This window comes from Vulpes vulpes, chromosome 8 (assembly GCF_048418805.1).
Source record: "Vulpes vulpes isolate BD-2025 chromosome 8, VulVul3, whole genome shotgun sequence".
Classification (NCBI taxonomy): Eukaryota; Metazoa; Chordata; class Mammalia; order Carnivora; family Canidae; genus Vulpes; species Vulpes vulpes.
The window spans coordinates 89,164,785-89,182,343 of NC_132787.1; the positions used below are offsets into that span (position 1 = coordinate 89,164,785).

Below are 17,559 nucleotides of genomic sequence, written 5' to 3' on the forward strand. Positions count from 1 at the left end.
ATTTTCTTGTAATTTTTAAAAAATTTGTTTTCTCATTAGTTATTTTAAAAGCCATTCCTTTTTAATTTTTAAAAAATTAAAAATGCTATTTTCATGCAACAATAGGATGAATACGTGTCAAAGACTTTCAGTAATTAATGAGCGAATCATTGAGATGGCTAAGCCTGGATCAAGGGAGAATTTGAGGACTGGAGATTTACATTGTTAGTTGGTCACAGAAATGCTGAAATGATATTGCTAACAGATACAAAACTGGTTAATGTCCAACAGGGTGATAAAACTGTAGCCTTGAGGTAATCTTTTTATCATCAGTCAGAAATCCACAGTCAACAGAAATTTCGTAGTATGTGGGCTCTAATCAAATAGTAAACAGCAAAGTCAAATGCAGGTATATTCTAGATAACTAAATATTTCTTAGATGAGTTTGTTAATAACCTCGACATGTCACTCTTCTGCCGTCTTTCCAAGTTTGGGCTATTTTTTCTTCACAATACTGTATTTTGCTTCCAAGTCTTTGTAAGGATCAAAGGAGACTGTATAAAAGTGCTTTGTAAATTGTAAGGTGCCAAATTTGTTTTTATTATCATGGTTGTTTCATAAAGCCCCTTGAATAAGCTATTAGAATTAATGCTATTATGGGAAGGGAGTTAATTACTGAATACCTGTTTTTTTAACTATTGGAGTTTTTTTCGTTTTTTGTTTTAAAGATCTTTTTATTTTATTAAAAAAAATATTTATTTATTCATGAGAAACAGAGAGAGGCAGAGACACAGGCAGAGGGAGAAGCAGGCTCCATACAGGGAGCCTGATGCGCGGACTCGATCCTGGGTCTCCAGGATCACACCCTGGGCTGAAGGCGGTGCTAAACCGCTGAGCCACCCGGGCTGCCCAAGATTTTTAATTTATTTTAGTATTTTAGAGGGAGCTAGAGTGGTGTGGGGGGAGGGCAGAGGGAGAAGCATATTCCTCGCTGACCAGGCTCTATCCCAGGATCCCCTCCTCCCACCCCCCCATCATGACCTGAACCAAAGGCAGACACTTAACCAACTGGCCCACCCAGGCACCCCTTAATCTCATTTCATTCTTACAAAAAGACTGAAAAGACACAAATCTGTTTTAGTCATCTCTGTAAGGCTAATAGTCGTGCCTACCTCATAGGGCTATTGTCAGAATTAATGAGTAATAAAGACCGGCTGCTAAAAACAGTACCTGGTATACAGAAAATACACAAGAAATGTTGATTCACTGAGCATTTGATCTGTTATTTGAATACTTCTACTGAAGTTTATTTGTCTTTAATACCAATATACTTGAGTCCTAGAAATTCTGTTGGTTCTCAGTTTCTGCCTTTAGAAAAAAATGCCTTATTCTGGTTTCATGTTTTCAATTCCTTTGCCTTTAATCTTTCTAAACATGCTTACGGGCTGTCTTCAACACTACTGTTTCTTTATTTAAAAAAAAATTTTTTTTAACACTACTGTTACGTGAATGTCCAGTTGTTGCGTCTAGAGCTTCTCACGGCCTTGTTTCTTCAATTTTTTTTCCTAATTAAAAGATTTGCTTGCTGCTCTAACCCCACACATCCTCTAGGAAAATAAATCTTTGTCCTTACAGTTTAATTTTTTAAATCCTAGATTATTAACTGGAAATGGCAGGCTTCTTCAGACCAGTTGGAAGTAGAGAAACTCCTGGTGTCATCCCAGCCTTGGGAGGATAATATCCCCTGGGCTAGGTTTTTATTTTACAACACACTTATTTACAATTTGGCTTACTTCCCTTCTAGAATCACCTGTCTTGTATTTCCAGGTTCTTCCCCCAACCTGGACACCAGTATTCATTTGGATGGATGTTCATTTTGTAATGCAAGTATAACTCTAGGCCAGTTCCCACTTCTTTGAATCTGGGTTTTTTTTTCTCTTTAGTTATTTTAAAGAGGAAAAGAGGAAGATAATAGGGATGTGAGGCTTAATAACCCTGTGCCATGGTGTCTTTCGTAGTGTCAGCACTCTGTCAGCTTTTACTGATACTGGTATTATTTTTCTTTGTACTACTCTTTCGTATAAATCCAATGCAGTCGGACAGTACAACCATTGCAAGAATTGAGTCGCTGTGAACTCCTTTCCATGATGTCCCCTAATCTGGCTGTGTCTGGATCCACCAGCCTTGCTTTTCCGGCTTGTTATCCCCTGTGCACACCACACTCATTGGCTTCTCCATGTAGATGGAGTTTGTCTAGTCTAAACCCCATTCTTGGCTGCCTCTGACCAAGTCCTCTCCCATCCTTCAGAGTTCAAGTTTCCAGGTCCTTCATGGAGAAGACTTTTGACGAAGTTTAATCCACACTGATCTCTTTTGAACTTAAAACTCTCTGTGGAGAGCACCATGGAGCAGGATTTGGTGGCTTCATTCATGGTATGGCCATGGGTGTTATCCCCACTAGATGGATCATTTTCCCAAAGGGGAGGAACGTGGCATGCATTCAATGTATATAGATTACTTCCAGGTACAAGTAGTGACTCACATATTTTAAATTTCTGGCTTTTTAGTATGTATTTGGGGGGAGTTTAGGGCCTGGCTCATGCTTGTATCTCTGTTCTGCCATGTGTATCCTTGGTCACCAGGCTAGGATCTTTTTTTTTTTTTTTTTTTTTTTGGTTAGTTTTTTAGACTAGGGGCTCCTGGATTACTCAGGTATCATAAATTCCAACCCAAGTGAGGACAGACTTGTGGTTATGAATTCCATGATTCTTGAGGTAGGAGCTATTGGAGGAATGAAAACTAGAGGAATAGGAAAAAAGGGCATGGTGGTGCTGGACTTTTGGAATTCATGGGTCATCTTTGCTGTTAATCATGGCAAGCCAGGGGCACAAGTTGGGATGTGGCAGGTCACATATAGGACATGTATGATTCAGTCATTGTGTTTTTTGGTCCATAGAAGAAATGGGACAGGTATGCTGTTCCCAGAGACAGAAATAGAAATTGAAGCCCAAATGAACACTGGTCCTGGATCTAGGTTTTTTGGGGACTCTGTTCTGCTTGCCAAAGAGATAAGATGATGGAGGTAAGGCAGGCAGTCTTCATTAATACATTCCTGCCCAATTCCCAAACCCATCTCTGTACCTCTCTACTCCCCTGACAATCTGGATCCTATCCCAACTCTTCACAAAGGAGAAAACAACCCCCTTTTATGTGTGCAGTATTCTAGAGTTGCAGAGCATTTCCAGCAGTGCTATGAGGCAAGCAGAATGACTACTCTGATTCCAGTCTTACAGATGAGCTATGAGAAACTGGCTGGTGATGGGGTTTGCTCTGAAGGCTACACATTCAAATGGTATGTCTGGGTTTGTTTGTTTCTTTCCTTCTTTCCTTCCTTCCCTTTTTTCTTTCTTTCAAGATTTTATGTATTTATTCACGAGAGACACAGAGGGAGAGCAGGCTCCTTGCAGGGAACCTGATGTGATACTCGATCCCCAGACCCAGGATCACACCCTGATCTGAAGGCAGATGCTCAATTGCTGAGCCACCCAGGCATCCCTATGTCTGGGCTTTCTAATGTTTTTTGTTTGTTTGTTTGTTTTTGTTTGTTTTTTTGTCATCCCAAGCTTTGGGATCAGAGAGGTACTTAGAATGCAGATGATAGTGAATTCTCTTTTGTGTTCTTTGAGGTGAAATACACAGGACTTACAATTTGCCATTTTAGAGTGAACAATTTGGTGGCATTTAGTGCATTCACAATATAGTGCAACTAGCACCTCCATTTTTCCTCACTCCTTCCCTGGGATTTTGTGCAGCATAGAGAGAATCTGTGTAAGACATCTAGCTCAGGGCCTTGTGCCCTACCAGGGGCTCGATGAATGTAGCCTGTATTACTGGACTCTCTCTAGAGTTTTCCCCAAATTCTGGTAGTGTAACAAGAGCAATTCTTTCCTAAGGTTAGCACTTGAGAAAATCAGTTAAATGAGATAAATTAAGTTTCATGTCCAATCCTTTTTTTTTTTTTTTAAGACATTTCAGTTTTTCTCTTCCAGATAACTTTCCTCAAGGAACTCCTCCTATGCTCAGAGCGATCAGACCTATTTACCTACCAGTGTACCAGAACAGCATTGCACTATGCAACATGGAGTTTCTTGCTTTTTTTTTGAAGGAGTTTGTCTTCTTAGCCAGGTACCACAGCCTTGGAGGTACCACAGCGTTCCACATTATCTTGTGTCCCAAACGAGTATATAAAAGCTTCGTGTTCGATTGTACTTGAATGATGGCCAGCCAGCTCCAATATTCTAGCCACCACCTGATGGCCAGCATTTTTTCCACCTTTTAAATAGTGGGTTCGGTGATGGAGGATCTGCTCCTGGGGTGCCAGGCCTGACAGAGGCAAGTCTGCACTCTGGTTGGCCATCTCTGGGGCAGCTCCAGCTGAGACAGGATAATGAAAGACTAGAGCTCGCACACCTGTGCCGCACAACAGATGGAAAGTGAGAGCTTCAAACAGGCTAACCCAAGAATAGAATGGCTTTGGCCTTTATTTAAATTTGGCAATTCCAGGAGTGTAGGCCCCAGGCCCCAAAGAGTCGTGACTGTCCCTTTGGCTTCCTATGTCACCAGGTGTTGAAGCTCTCTGTGGTGGCCAAGGTGGCTGAGGTAGAGGGCTGGTGAGGAGTGTGGCTGGGGAATTTAGGATGAGCACGTGCATGTGGCTGGAGGCTTAGAAACTCATAGTGCGCAGGCTCATTGGAGGATTTTCCCTCTGGTGACCTCTTAAGGCTCTCCAGGCCATCACTGTGCCAACACCAAGTACAAGGCCGCCTCCTGCCGCCACAGGCACGGCCCAGGAGAGCACGTTGGGGCCTGCTTCAGAATGGTCTTGGAGGAGCTGGCTGTTCCTCAGGGTGTGGAGGTAAGGGCTCTCCTGTGGAGAAGGAGAGGGTCGGGGTTAAGGGCCTCGGAAAGCCACCCATCTGTCCACATCAAGCTTGCTTAGTCCCTATCATGGTGATGGTGTGATAACCTTGCATGTTTTCACATTCATCCCCCAGTTTGTAAGCCTCCTGCATCTATACTGTGCCCAAACCTTCTGAATGAGGATGGGTCTGCAAAGTGGTCAATACCTAGCTAACCTCCCTCAGTTTCTCACCAGCACCTCCTCTCCTGTCAACCAGATTTTGAAAGATTGGGAACCAATAGGTGACCAAAGGAAGAGAGTCCTGGGGGCTGCAGAGCCCCCACCTCTGTTTCCTCTAGGCCACCACTGTGCCCATCCTCCCTTAGGAGTTCCCCAGGAGCAGGGACAATAGTCAGCTGCTTAGAGGACCAAGCATGAGGAAGGCCCTGAGGGGAGATGTTTGGTTCTGCCTCCCTGGATTCTCTCATTCCTCCATGAGGAACATGATACGGAGCTCTGGTTAGGAGCTGAGAGTGTGCCTAAGGGTTAAGATGTGACCACAGTCATGGCCCCATTGGCCAATAGGCCACGTTCAGAAGTAAGCACATCACAAAGGAGCCTGGGTCGTGTCTTTTGAGAGGTATAAACAGGAAAGAGACCAACACAGGTGTTTCAAAGGCAGCAGCAGTAGGGTGAGGGAAGGGAACAGTAGTCTAGTTGGGCAGCACCTGAGCCTGGAAGGCTGTGGCTGTCTCCCTTGGGCAGAGATGGGATGAGCCTCCAGGAGGAGCAGATGGTGGAGTGAGGGAACAGACCTGGGAATTGTGGGCCGTGTCTGGGAAGCTCCCCTTTTTTTCTAGGAACATAACATATCAATGGCCATAGAGGAAGCTGGGCCTCCCCTCTGGATGCTCCAGTGGGTAGCTGGGACCAGGGAAGGGTTTCAAGCAGCCTTGATAAGACTTGAGTGACCTTCTATGTAAGCCACATAGTGCCTGGCAGTGGTCACAGGATGCACAGGAAAAGGAGGGAAGAGCTGGGGAGCATATTAGGAGCTTGGTCAGAAGTCTGGGTGAGGGTAGTAAGAGAGAATGTGTGGGGAAGGGAGGAAGGAAGGGTACAGGCTCCCAGGACAGGCACAATGTCTATTTCTCTCTACACACCCCCCAACCCCCTGCTACTGCACCACTGCCCATTCATCTTCCTCTCATGAGTGCTGCATGAGACCTATTGCTCTTTCCATCCCACACCCTGAGGAGCTGTGACATCTCAGGGACAAGGATGAATGGTGAGATTTGAGAATGGTGCCAGTGAATGAAGTGCCTGATGTAAAAGCTCCCAGGGACCTCCTTTGTGCCTGGAGGTTTTGGGGACCACCCCATTCTCCCAAGCATCTGTTTCACACTGGACAGGACAGGCAGGATGTTAGGACATTTACTCACAGGAGAGGGGCACTTGAGTTTGGTTCGGCTGTGGGTGAAGTTGTTGGAGGTTGTCTTCTGGCCCACTGGTTCCAGCTGAGGAAAGGAAACCATGATTTCCTCCACTGCAGGTAGACCTTTCAGTTGGAGGAGCATCTCTACCTGACTCCCTCCCTCTGCAAGGGTGGGTTGACACCAGCAATAAGTGCAAGATTCACAGCAGATCCCAGTTGCCCTGGGCCAGAGCTGGACCTGACTTCTGGACCCTGAATATGTGCCCAGGATTGACCAAGGAGGACCCTGAGGCCCAGCAGACCGACCCTGGTAAGTCCCACCATAGTGAGTATGTAGAAAGGCTTGACCCAGAACTTCCATCTCCTGCTTCCTTTCTGGGTGGTTGTGGTTACAGACACATCACATTTGCAATTTTATGAAATGGTGGTAATCATATTTACCAACTCTAAGTGTGTGGGGTGAGTCACTTTCAGAAAAACTTTGAGAACATATTGGTTACTATTCTTGGCTTGTCAACCTTAAGAAATTGAAGTTTCTCCCTTGAGCTACTACCAGGTATGTTTTTCACATGGATATAGAGGTTTACTTGAAACATCCCTGGAGCAATTTTTGTTCAGAGAGGTTCTGCTTAATACTTTTAATCCTGAGATCCTCTGAGAGTGAGCTAGAAGCCACTGTTCACCCCTTCCCAGCATCCTTAGTCAACAGCCCGCCCCCTGACACATGGCCAGCACTGAGAATCCTGACGGTGTAGCATCTACCCTTAGAATCTGCTTCTCTGCCTGGTCCTGAGCCCCTTTGCTCCTGACCCCCAGGGACTGCCTGTGAGGAAAGTGAAAGGATGCTATGCCAGCTAATGACCACACCTTGCCCATGCCCTTGCTTTCTGTTGTCCCACAGCTGCTCTGGTCCTGAACGAGACACACAGTGACTGGCAGAACAGTGGACACACCCCTTGGGGTCCTGGCTCTGCTGCTAAGAGCTGTGAGGTGCTACGCAGGCTCCCAAGCTGCCTGACAATCCACATTTGGCTGTTGCAAGTATCAGATGAGAAGATGAAATGAAAGCATGCTGAGCAGGAGGTAGTTTACTTATGTATCATTTCTACTTTTTTCTTCTTTTTTTTTGTAAGATTTGAGAGAGAGAGAGAGAGAGAGACAGAGAGAGCATGAGTAGGGGGAAGGAGAGGGAGAAGCAGACTCTCCACTGAGCAGGGAGCCCAATGCAATGTGGGGCTCTATCCCAAAACCCTGGGATCATGACTTGAGCTGAAGGCAGATGCTTAAGACTGAGCCACCTAGATGCCCCTTTTTATTTATTTATTTATTTATTTATTTATTTATTTATTTATTTATTTATTTAATTATTTAATTTTTTTAAAAAAGATTTTGTTTATTTATTTGAGAGAGACAGATGGGCAGAGACACAGGCAGAGGGAGAAGCAGGCTCCATGCAGGGAGTCCGACTTGGGACTCGTTCCTGGGACTCCAGGATCATGCCCTGGGCCAAAGGGAGTTGCTACACCGCTGAGCCACCCAGACGTCCCACACCCAGGTGCCCTTGTTTCTACTTTCTTAGAGCTGAGGAGGCACATACTCATTGTAAAGGAAATGCTACCGAGTGACAGTATAGATGCTCAAGGTTGGGTTGGCTGATTTCCTGACATTCCACGAGCCCAGGAACTAACTGGCACAGAGGAAGATAAAGATCATGTGGGTTTGATGACTGCACTGATTTCTCTCTCCCCCTGCCCCCAAGCCTATTTCTCTCCACCACCTCACCCATCTACCCAATTTCCTTGACCCCAAATGGAGGAGTCCTCATTTGTTCCTTTTCTTTTGAATTCCAGTTAACATACAGTGTAATACTAGCGTACAACATAACGATTCAATACTTCCATACAACACCCAGTGCTCATCACAAGTACACGCCTTCATCCCCATCACCTAACCAATCCCCTTACCCACCTCCTTTTTTTTTTTTTCTCCCTTTTCTACTTCATCTAAAATCTATCTCAAATCTGACCACTTCTCTCCTTTTCCAGTGTTATCACCCTGGGCCCATCCACCTTCATCTCTCACCTGGGCTCCAGTAGCCACCTCCTGATCTAATTCTACTCTTCCTTCCCTCAAGTCTCCTGCCACATGGCAGCCAGAGGGCAAACCAGATCCTTTGGCTCCCTTTTTGGAAGCCATCCAAGGACCTGGCCCTACTCTTACTCACCCCTATGACCTTGCTCACTTCCCTCCAGTTACACTGGCCCTTATGCTGCTCAGGCACTTCAAACTCATTCCTGACTTCGGGCCCGCACAGGTCCTATTTCTTCTGCCTGGAACTCTGGCCCTAGACTTCCGCAGGCCTGGCAGATCCTTGACATTCAGTTCTTAGTTCATATGTCACTTGGTGATGCCTCCCTCTAACCCACCATTACTGTAACATTACCTGGCCTTTTTTTTTTTTTTTTAAGCTCCGAATATAGTCAGACAGTCTTACTGATGTGTTGCATTTCATCTGTCCTTTCCCCATGAGTGCAAGGATGTTCCGTTCCCCAGCACCTGGGGTAGTCCCCACTGCATAGTGATGCTCAATGGGTGAGGGAATGTGTAGATGAAATGGAGTCAGAGTCCTCAGTGGAGAAGCTCAGGCAAGAAGGCTTGGGGCTGGCCACAGGAAATGAAGTTGTTTCTCCTAGAACCCACCTTTCCTAAGCCAGATACTGCAGATACCAACCATGTGGCAAATAACTGGGGCAGGGTGTGGTGAGCTGGGTGGGCCTCTAGTTTGTTTTGGGGATTCAAGGAAGGCTTCCTGTAGGAGCTGTCACCTGATTTGTTTGTTTGTTTTGGCACCTGATTTGAATGTTCAAGTGGCTATGAATTAGTGAGGAGAAGAAGGGCAGTCCACAATAAGGGGATGAGCAAGAGCAGACCCACAGACCCATGAGATACCATGGGTGGTGCAGGAAACTTCACTCCTCACTAGACTGCCCAACTGCCAATCAGAGGGGTGTGGGAGTGACTGTTGGAGAGGTTAATTGGGGCCAAGTCTCCGAAGGCCTGGTGTGCTATGCTAAGGGGCCTGGCCTTTCCCCTTTGGGGAGGGGCAGGCCGTGGAAGTTTGGTCAGATATTTAATTAGACAGATTCCTGTGGCTGCCCTAGTGAAGAGATCTAATGCAGTGGTTTGTAAACACTGTACAATAATAATAATACAGGGGAGCTTCTGCAAGCTACTGAACCCAGGTGCTACCCCAGACTAATCCAGAATTTCTGGAGATGAGGTCCAGGCACTAAATAGTGTGGTGCTTCGGTTATCATTTTAAAGTCAATTTTTTATTGAAGCTAACTTATATATAGAAACAAGTATAAATCATAGATGAACAGCTGATAAATTATGGTAAAATGAAGGAACTCATGCAACCAGCAGCCAAATTAAGGTACAGAATATTACCAGCACTCAGAAGCTCCCCTCCCACTCTTTTCCAGTACTATCTTTCCCCCCACCCAAAGACCATATATTAATTTGCTTGTTTTTGAAATTTATAGACCTAGTTGCATTTGGCTAAAGTTTGCTTATTCTCTGTGCTGTAAGGTACTCCATTACATAAATATGCCACATTTTGATTATCCATTCTATTGGTGCACATTTGGGGAGCATCCTGCCTGGGGATTATGGATGGCGCTGCTGTGAAAATTCTTTTGTTTGAGCATGCATCTTTTGTTTGAGCCCACGTGTATGTTTCTGTTGGGGATATACACAGGGATGGGATCACGGGGTCAAAGGGAATCCAGATGTTCAGCCTTAATGGCTATGCCAAACTGACTGCCAGTATTAATAACCTCTGGATTATTCTAACCTCTAATCAGAGCTGAGCATCGCTGTTCTAATGGTGTGGTTAACCATTAGAGTCAGGGTCATCAATTAGGAGGTCACCCAGCACCTAGAGTGATGCAAATGTCAGAGGACAGCAAGATTTCTAGGGGAGAAAAGGCAGCAGTGGGAAATAGGCATCAGAGAAAAGAAGGAAAAAAGGAAAAAAAAAAAAAGAAGAAGGAAAAAGGAAGATGAAAACACTGCCTTGTGCTACTGGTGTTTCTGGATTTGGCTTTGCACGGGTCTCCGGAGGAGGCATAATCTGTTGAGCAGAGGGGCAGGAGATGAAATAGTCTAGAAGTGTGTTTGTTGCTGCAGTAGGGTAGCCTGTGAGCATTGGCCAAAGCCTGCAGACACTATGTCATCAGACTCTTGGAGTGAGACGTGAATTCACTGGTTATATATGTGCTGACCCAGTTGGGGGTGGGAAGGCTGGTGGGTGCTGTGGCCAGGACACTAGGGGATTTGACGTGGGTTCTAATCTCTGTTTGGCCGAGAACTGGCTGTGTGATCCCAGGCAAAGTGCTTCAGCTCCCTAGTTCCAGAGCATTCTGCAAGATCTTCTCAAGTTCCAATGGCCTATCTATATGTCGCTCTAGGGGTCACCAGAAGGAAGTGATCTGAAAAGTTGGCATGATGTAATAGGTTTATATCTGCGATGGTTTGGGATGAAAACACTGGACTATATAATTACTCCCCCAAATTATATAGCACAGGATAAAACACTCTTAGATGATTTCAGTTTAGTTTTGCTTTGTTTTGTAAAATTAGGGGCATGGGTAGGACAATGGTAGCTGGGAGCCCTGGACTGACCGGTTGGGTAGTGTTACCAATATGGCTCCATGGCAGCGTTCACCTTTTGTTTTCCTACCTTATCCCCTCCCACTTGCCTTTATGTATAAAAGCCTCAGGCCTGGGCCAATGGGGAGGACCACCCAGCTGCTTTGGAAGAGGAGACTAGAGCTGTGTTGTTAATTCATGCAGAAAGAAACCAAGACCAATAGGCCTGTGTTCAGGTCATTGATCTGGTCATCATGCCCCAGAAAACTCCTGGAGCACCAGGGCATTACGTGGGCTGGGAGTGCTTGCAGGTAGGAAGACCACACCTACCCTGATGGAAATGCTGAGAAGGAAAGGTGAAGGGGCTTTAGCATCTTAGGCCCTTCTTAAAATCTGTGAATCTGGGCGGCCCTGGTGGCACGCAGTGGTTTAGCGCCGCCTGCAGCCCGGGGCATGATCCTGGAGACCTGGGATCGAGCCCCACGTCGGGCTCCCTGCATGCAGCCTGCTTCTCCCTCTGCCTGTGTCTCTGCCTCTCTCTCTGTGTGTCGCTCATAAATAAAATCTTAAAAAATAAAAGAATCTGTGGATCCCCCTGAGCTCTTGGGGGGGGGGGGTACAAATCAGTGCACAGATACCCACTCGTTGGGGAGAGGGATTGAAGTCATGGGACTCCATCAGTGAAGGACAACTGGACTTCAAAACTGCTCTCAAGAATGATATTGTGCAAACTTTGGAGAACAAGATCCCCGTGGAGGTTGGGTGGGAGGGAATTCAAAGATGTTTTGACTATAGTTCCGAGTCCTGGGCTGACAGAGTGTGACGAAAGCTTTAGCAGTGGGCAGAATGTGGTGTCAACAGCAGGAAAACAAAGGGAGAGGAAGGCTGAGTCTGTGATTAACTGGGCCAAGGATGGAACCTGCTGGCATGCTGCTCTGGGGAGAGGAGGTGGTGTGGCTAAGGGGAAGGCAGCGCAGGGCCTGCCGGATGAGGCGGCAGGTGTGGGAATATTTGCACAGGGAAATCCTGGCAGAGAGGCAGCTAGCCCGAAACTGCAGTAAAAGCAAGAGTGTGGATTTGTTTAGTCACCATGGGAGAAATGGGGGAATGCAGGTTGGGGTGGGGATTGGGTTACCCGCTGAGCCAAGATCAAAAGAAGCCACTGGATTGGAAAGGCATTTCATTTGCTCTGTGCAACAGGATACAGCTATTGGGGTTACTGGTCAAGCTCTGTGCCAGCAGGGCTGATTGTAGAGAAGTGGCCAGCCCGAAGAGGCAGGGCACAAGGCCAGGTGGCCCCTCAGCTGTATGTGCATTTCCTACAGTCCCCATGATCCTCATAAGAAAAGACTGGAATAGGTGATAGCCTGGGGAAACAGGCTGGGTGGCTCTTTTCTTTTTGATGCTTAAATAATCATTGGGAACATGTTGAGACTAGGGTAATGGGGCCTGGCATTCTTTGAATGCTAAGGATTGTGTTGGGTGCTATGCACATGTTACCTCAATTTTCTGAGATCTGTGTCATTTTCACTTCTTTTTTTTTTTTTTTTAACAGATATTGATACAGAGGATCAAAGAGAGAACATTTGCCCAAAGTCAGATAGGAAGGGGTTGAAGCCGATTTCATCTTGTTTATCTGACTACAAGATTGTCTACCACCACCACCCCTGTACCCCCCGCCCCAGTACTGGGAATTGCTAAAAAGTTGAATCTGTCAGGACAAATAAGTTGTGCCACCATTTCGAGCTTTGGGGAGAAAGGAGCCAGCAGGTTTTCTGTTTTGGGGAATGGTCAACACCCCTGGGTTGCCCTCTTGGACACAGCGTATGGGGCGCTCAGGCACTCACCATGTTGTTCCAGAGCGCAATGGCCATCTCGGCATGGCCCCGTTCTGAGAAGTGGAAACAGTCCTCTGAGAAGAAGGTGAGGTCAGCGCCCCCTCTCTGTGACCAAAAGCAAAGGGATTATGTTCCTGCGGAATAGAGGTACCACCACCCACCCCTGCACGTGTCCTGGGCATTATTCCTTTCAATTCTGCTGCCACTTGGCTGAGATATTGATGGGAAAATCTCCTCAATTTTGGAACTTTGAAAAAGACCTGAATTGCATCTACCCACAGTCCATCCCTTTTCCTTTTACATCCCTGCCCTAATACATGAGAAAAAAACTTTAGGAAGCTTTCCATTCTATCCAAATTGAGCAAATAGCAGGACCATGCCTGGGGAGCTGGGTCACTGTTAATTTTCTCCTTTTCTTTCCAACTACAAGTTCCAATCATATTAAAAAAAAAGAAAACAGAAAAAGCAACCCCTTGGGAACCCTCTTGGAACCATATGGTCAGAAAAAGCTCAGCTATAGAAGGAAGTACATCACCTAAGAAGAGCCTCTACACACGCGCCTCCCAGAAATGCCCACAGCTTACACTGTTCAGGGGGACAAGAGTGTTTTGGAAGAAAGGCTGCACAACCACTGCGAAGTCCTCACGCTGCAGGTACTGGGGCCAGTAGGACAACCTGGAGATGCCACTCTGTGGATGGGGAAGAGGTTCCTCAGCCCCTGGCAGGACTGGGCAGACGAGCTCTAGTCCTGCTGCCTGGGGTTGGTGGTGATGGGGGGACCCACCCTAGCCAGAGGTGACTTCAAGGGATCCTCTAGCGCACATGCATGTGCTCATTTCGTCTGCACCCAGGCATGAGCACCACCCATTCTGTTTCAAAGTCTCTGAGGCTCGGTCTGAGTCTGAGAGGACTGCTTGGGCCAAAGGTGAATGGATTATTTATCCCCTATTCTTGCTGCATGAAGAGCTGAGTTAGAACATGGGGTTCAGATCCAGCTCAGATGGGTAGCATTTCAACACCAGCTCCCCAAAATGCCTGTGAACTTGGGGGATGAGCGGCTGTGTCAAAAGGATAGAGGTGCTTCTCCTCGAGAAGCTTAACAGTCAATCTGGAAAAATGAGACGGACTGCAAAAAATATGAGAACCCTCTAGGGCTTCAGGGTCAGTGAAGGTAGACTGAAGCTGATATGGGGAGACACCTGAGGGCAAAGTTTAGTCAGGGGAAGCAGAAGAGACGGGAAGACATGCCCTGCACATGAGGTGGAGAGGTCACAGCAGGGCTCGGGGGGAGAAGAGGGGGCGCTGTCAAGAGGGGACAGCATGAGCAGAAGTGGACACAGAATTGGGGATGGAGGTAAGCAGGGCTGGGCTAAGCCTTATGATCTGAGGAAGGGAGGGAAGGAGCCCAACAGGACAGTGGGCACTTCCCCTCCTTCCTCTGGGTGAGGGATGGTGCCCAGCCTGTGGAATCTACTCCAGTCCCCAGGGCTGGGAGGCAGGGCTTCTTGCAGCTTCCCCTTGGAGATTGTTCTCTTCACCTTGAGAAATGTTTCAGGGGCTGTGATCTACCTTTAGGGAGCAGCCTTCCTCTCAGCAAACCCCTGCTCCCAGGGAATAGAGGGAGCCCCCAGCTGGGACAGGAAGCGGGGGTTACAGCTTCACCTGGAAGTTCCAGTTCATTTGCTTCAGTTCTTGCAGCTCCAGAGAATTCTCCTGGGAACGTCTGAGGCAGGTGCAATTGCTCCTGTGGACAGGTACCCAGTTGGCTGACTGCTGCTAGCACCCCACGTCCCCAGGAAGGAGGCCTGGACCCTGTGCTCTTTGCTTGGGAGGATACACAGGTGCAAATACACAGGTGCCCCCACAACAGAGCCTTGGGTGATTCCCAGAACCAGGTCACAGTCTAATTCAGGGGCACTGGGGGTAGCAGGTGCATGTTTAAAGAGAAGGTGAGAGAGCTGGCACCTGATATCTTGGTCCCCTTGCCACCTGGCTGCTCCTGCCCCAGCCTGGGCTTCCTCCAGGGAAGGGCTGGAGGTTTGGAAAGACAGCCATGAAAGCCTTATCTTCTTCCCATTCCTCAGACCTCCCAGCTCTACCTCCAGCAGCTTAGGACTTGCCCTTGGGGCTCCAGAGTGGGGAGTCTCTTGGGAGGGTCAACTAGTTTGAGACACACTGACCAGGGAGAATGGAAGATCTGAAGGTTCTGGAGGGGCCATTCACCCCTCCCAGCTATTGGCTGTACCACCTGGTGCCCAACAAGAATGGGAACAGGCTGGTCACCTCTCCAGCAAATCCATTTGACCCCAGGTAGGACTCCTCAGCTCCCTTCAGAATCTCCTCTCCCCTAGCAACAGCCACAGGACTTCTGGGTGACCCTGTCACCTCGGAAGATGGCAGCTTCCCTCCAGGATCACAGCCGAGCTTTAATAAATGCCAGCCCTCGCCAGAAATTTGTCTCTTGTACAACATACCTTAGATCCAAGCCTGGCTTTCGAGGCTGTTCTAAAAGTTACTATTTACTGAAAGGCTGCCCCATGGGGACCAAACACATCACATGCATTTCTTTCAATCCTCCCTACTCTGCAATATTTGACAGATGATGAGCAAGAAGCCCAGAGAAGTTATGTAGCTTGTGCGCAATCCCGTAGCTCCTCAGTGGCAGAGCCAGATACAGACTTCGGCTGTTTCCGAAGCTCATTGGCCCGAGGCTGTCTCTCAAACACGGAGCAATCACTGGAGTTTGGAATCAGAGACCATGATTGGGGCCTAAAGGATCATTGTTCTGTGCCTCTCGCTTTACAGCAAAGCGAACTGGGGTCCAGAGAAATAAAGTGACTTGCATACAGTAGGCATTCGATAGTGTAGAGGTATTTCCAAATGATTTGCCAGGCCCCTGGCCAATTGCCAAGGTCTGTCCTTTGGACAGGATCACCTGGCTAAGCCCGCAATGGTTGCCTATGGTGGCATCTGTGAGCCCTGCTGTCCCCAGGCGCCCTCGCCCTGGGACTGTGTACTTACTGAGCTGCCAGGGGCAGGTCACATTTCCCACCTTGGTTCTGGTGTAGGCCAGCCAACTCCATGACCTCTACCACGTTGATAAAAGCCCTTGGAAGCTGTGGGGAGCAGAGGGACGAGCTCTGTTAGTCCCCAGGCCATTGTGGGGGCTATCAGTTACTACTGGAAGGAACCTAGGGCCTCAGCTACAATCAAACTTCCTCCTCCCCAGTTGTTTTGCCAATAAAGAAACTGAGCCACAAGGAGGGGATGTGACTTGTATTTGCTGTCTTCTTTAATGGCTCACTTTATAGCGTGGGAAGCTGAGACACAAGCTGGTTGGCCCAAGTCGCATTGCTAGGAAGCCACCGTACCTGGCTCCAGACTCAGCCAGTTGGCTCCAGAGGCAAACTCTTCGCCACCCAACAATACAGTCTAATTCAGTCAGAATCTCTCTTGCAGAGGAGTTTCGCATCTGTCCCGCCCCCTGCTCCCTTATCTCCCCTCCAGGTGTCTGCTCACAGGGGGGCTCTGCTCAGCATGTGTCTCACTGAACACAGCTTTCCTAGATGTACCCAGTGAGGGAGGAGGTTGGATGCTGGAAGAAAATGGGACCCAGACACCAGCTCTTGCTCTTCCCTACCTCCTCATAGAGGATGTCCAGGGCCTGTTTGATATGCCAAACATACTCCTCAGCTGAGCGGGCCTCCTGTGAAGAGAGCAGGGGGCTCTTGTCAGCCCCGGGATAGTGGTCTGATGACAAGTACAAGAGGGCTTGGGGTGATGGCACAGTGGGGCTAGGATGGTACCAGACAGGCTGAGAAGTCCAGCCCTTGTTCTGGGGGATACTGGTCTTCCTTTGACCCCCTACTAGCCACCGTGAATAATCCCCACCCCACCTCTATCCACAGTATCTCAAATGCAGAGGCAGACTCTGACCATGCTGGGCCCTGCCTCTTCTCTGGTCCCATCTGTCACCAGCCTCAGGCCTCTGAACCATGTCTGTGCCCTGAGGAGTGCACACTCATTCTTTTGGGCTAATGGCCCATGCTGGCCCCATTACCTCCCCCTAACTTCTATCCTTTTGACTTGGTTCAAGAGTCTCCTCCTCTGACCCATTTCTCAACTGGAGGCTGATTTAGCCCCTTCCTAAAACATGGCCTGAGTTAATCCTGGTGGTGGTCTCCAGGTCTTTTCCACAAAAAGATGCTTTCAGGAGTATAAATCTGACTTTGCAGGAGGGGCAGGTATTCTGGGGATAGTAGAGGCATTTTCCTGTTACCAAGTGTCCACAGGCAGCTCTGGGGTCTCTTCTGGCCTCCTGGACCCTCTTGAGTCCAGGACACAATGGCATTTAATCCCTTGGGGTTGGGTCATTTCTGCCTCTAGAGGCTTGGCAGTAATGGAGAGGCTAGAGGGGAAAAGGCTACGGAGTGGGGGAGGGTAATTCTCATCCAGACTTCAGTAGATGGTCTGAGCCATGAGCAGTGATATGTGCTTTATTCCCCTGCCTGTGACTCCAAACATTCTACTGAGGTGTCTGAGTTATGGCAGCTGCTCTTTTTTGGCCAAATAAAATACAGGACATCCCCAACTTAGAACAAGATGTATTCCAAAAGTTACAGCTCCCCAAAGACTTTAAGTCTGGACATATTTCCCCATAGAAACAACATCAGGAATAGGTTTGTAGGCCGGCTGGCTGAGGCCGGTTTGCTCACGATGTTCTTGGGGCAGCAAGCCATCCTACTGGGACTGGT

The 17,559-nt window shown here is 47.8% G+C and overlaps 1 protein-coding gene and 1 long non-coding RNA gene across 7 annotated transcripts in view; one reads left to right on the forward strand and one right to left on the reverse strand.

Moving 5' to 3' along the window:
- Positions 1–4,491: 4,491 nt before the first annotated feature.
- Positions 4,492–17,559, reverse strand: part of PLB1 (phospholipase B1) — a 137,140-nt gene continuing 124,072 nt past the window's right edge. For all 6 annotated transcript variants that reach the window (XM_072767412.1, XM_072767413.1, XM_072767417.1 and 3 more), the window contains 7 exons: positions 16,446–16,511; positions 15,827–15,921; positions 14,468–14,549; positions 13,390–13,494; positions 12,815–12,910; positions 6,322–6,396; positions 4,492–4,906 (listed from right to left, as the gene is read on the reverse strand). In XM_072767412.1, coding sequence (XP_072623513.1) covers positions 4,703–4,906; positions 6,322–6,396; positions 12,815–12,910; positions 13,390–13,494; positions 14,468–14,549; positions 15,827–15,921; positions 16,446–16,511 — 723 coding nt within the window. In that variant the 3' untranslated portion in view covers positions 4,492–4,702. The remainder of the gene's footprint in view (positions 4,907–6,321; positions 6,397–12,814; positions 12,911–13,389; positions 13,495–14,467; positions 14,550–15,826; positions 15,922–16,445; positions 16,512–17,559) is intronic.
- On the forward strand, positions 4,901–13,270 carry LOC112933008 (uncharacterized). The gene is made up of 3 exons (XR_003237594.2): positions 4,901–6,624; positions 7,216–7,397; positions 12,523–13,270. It is a non-coding gene; the product is annotated as an uncharacterized lncRNA (long non-coding RNA).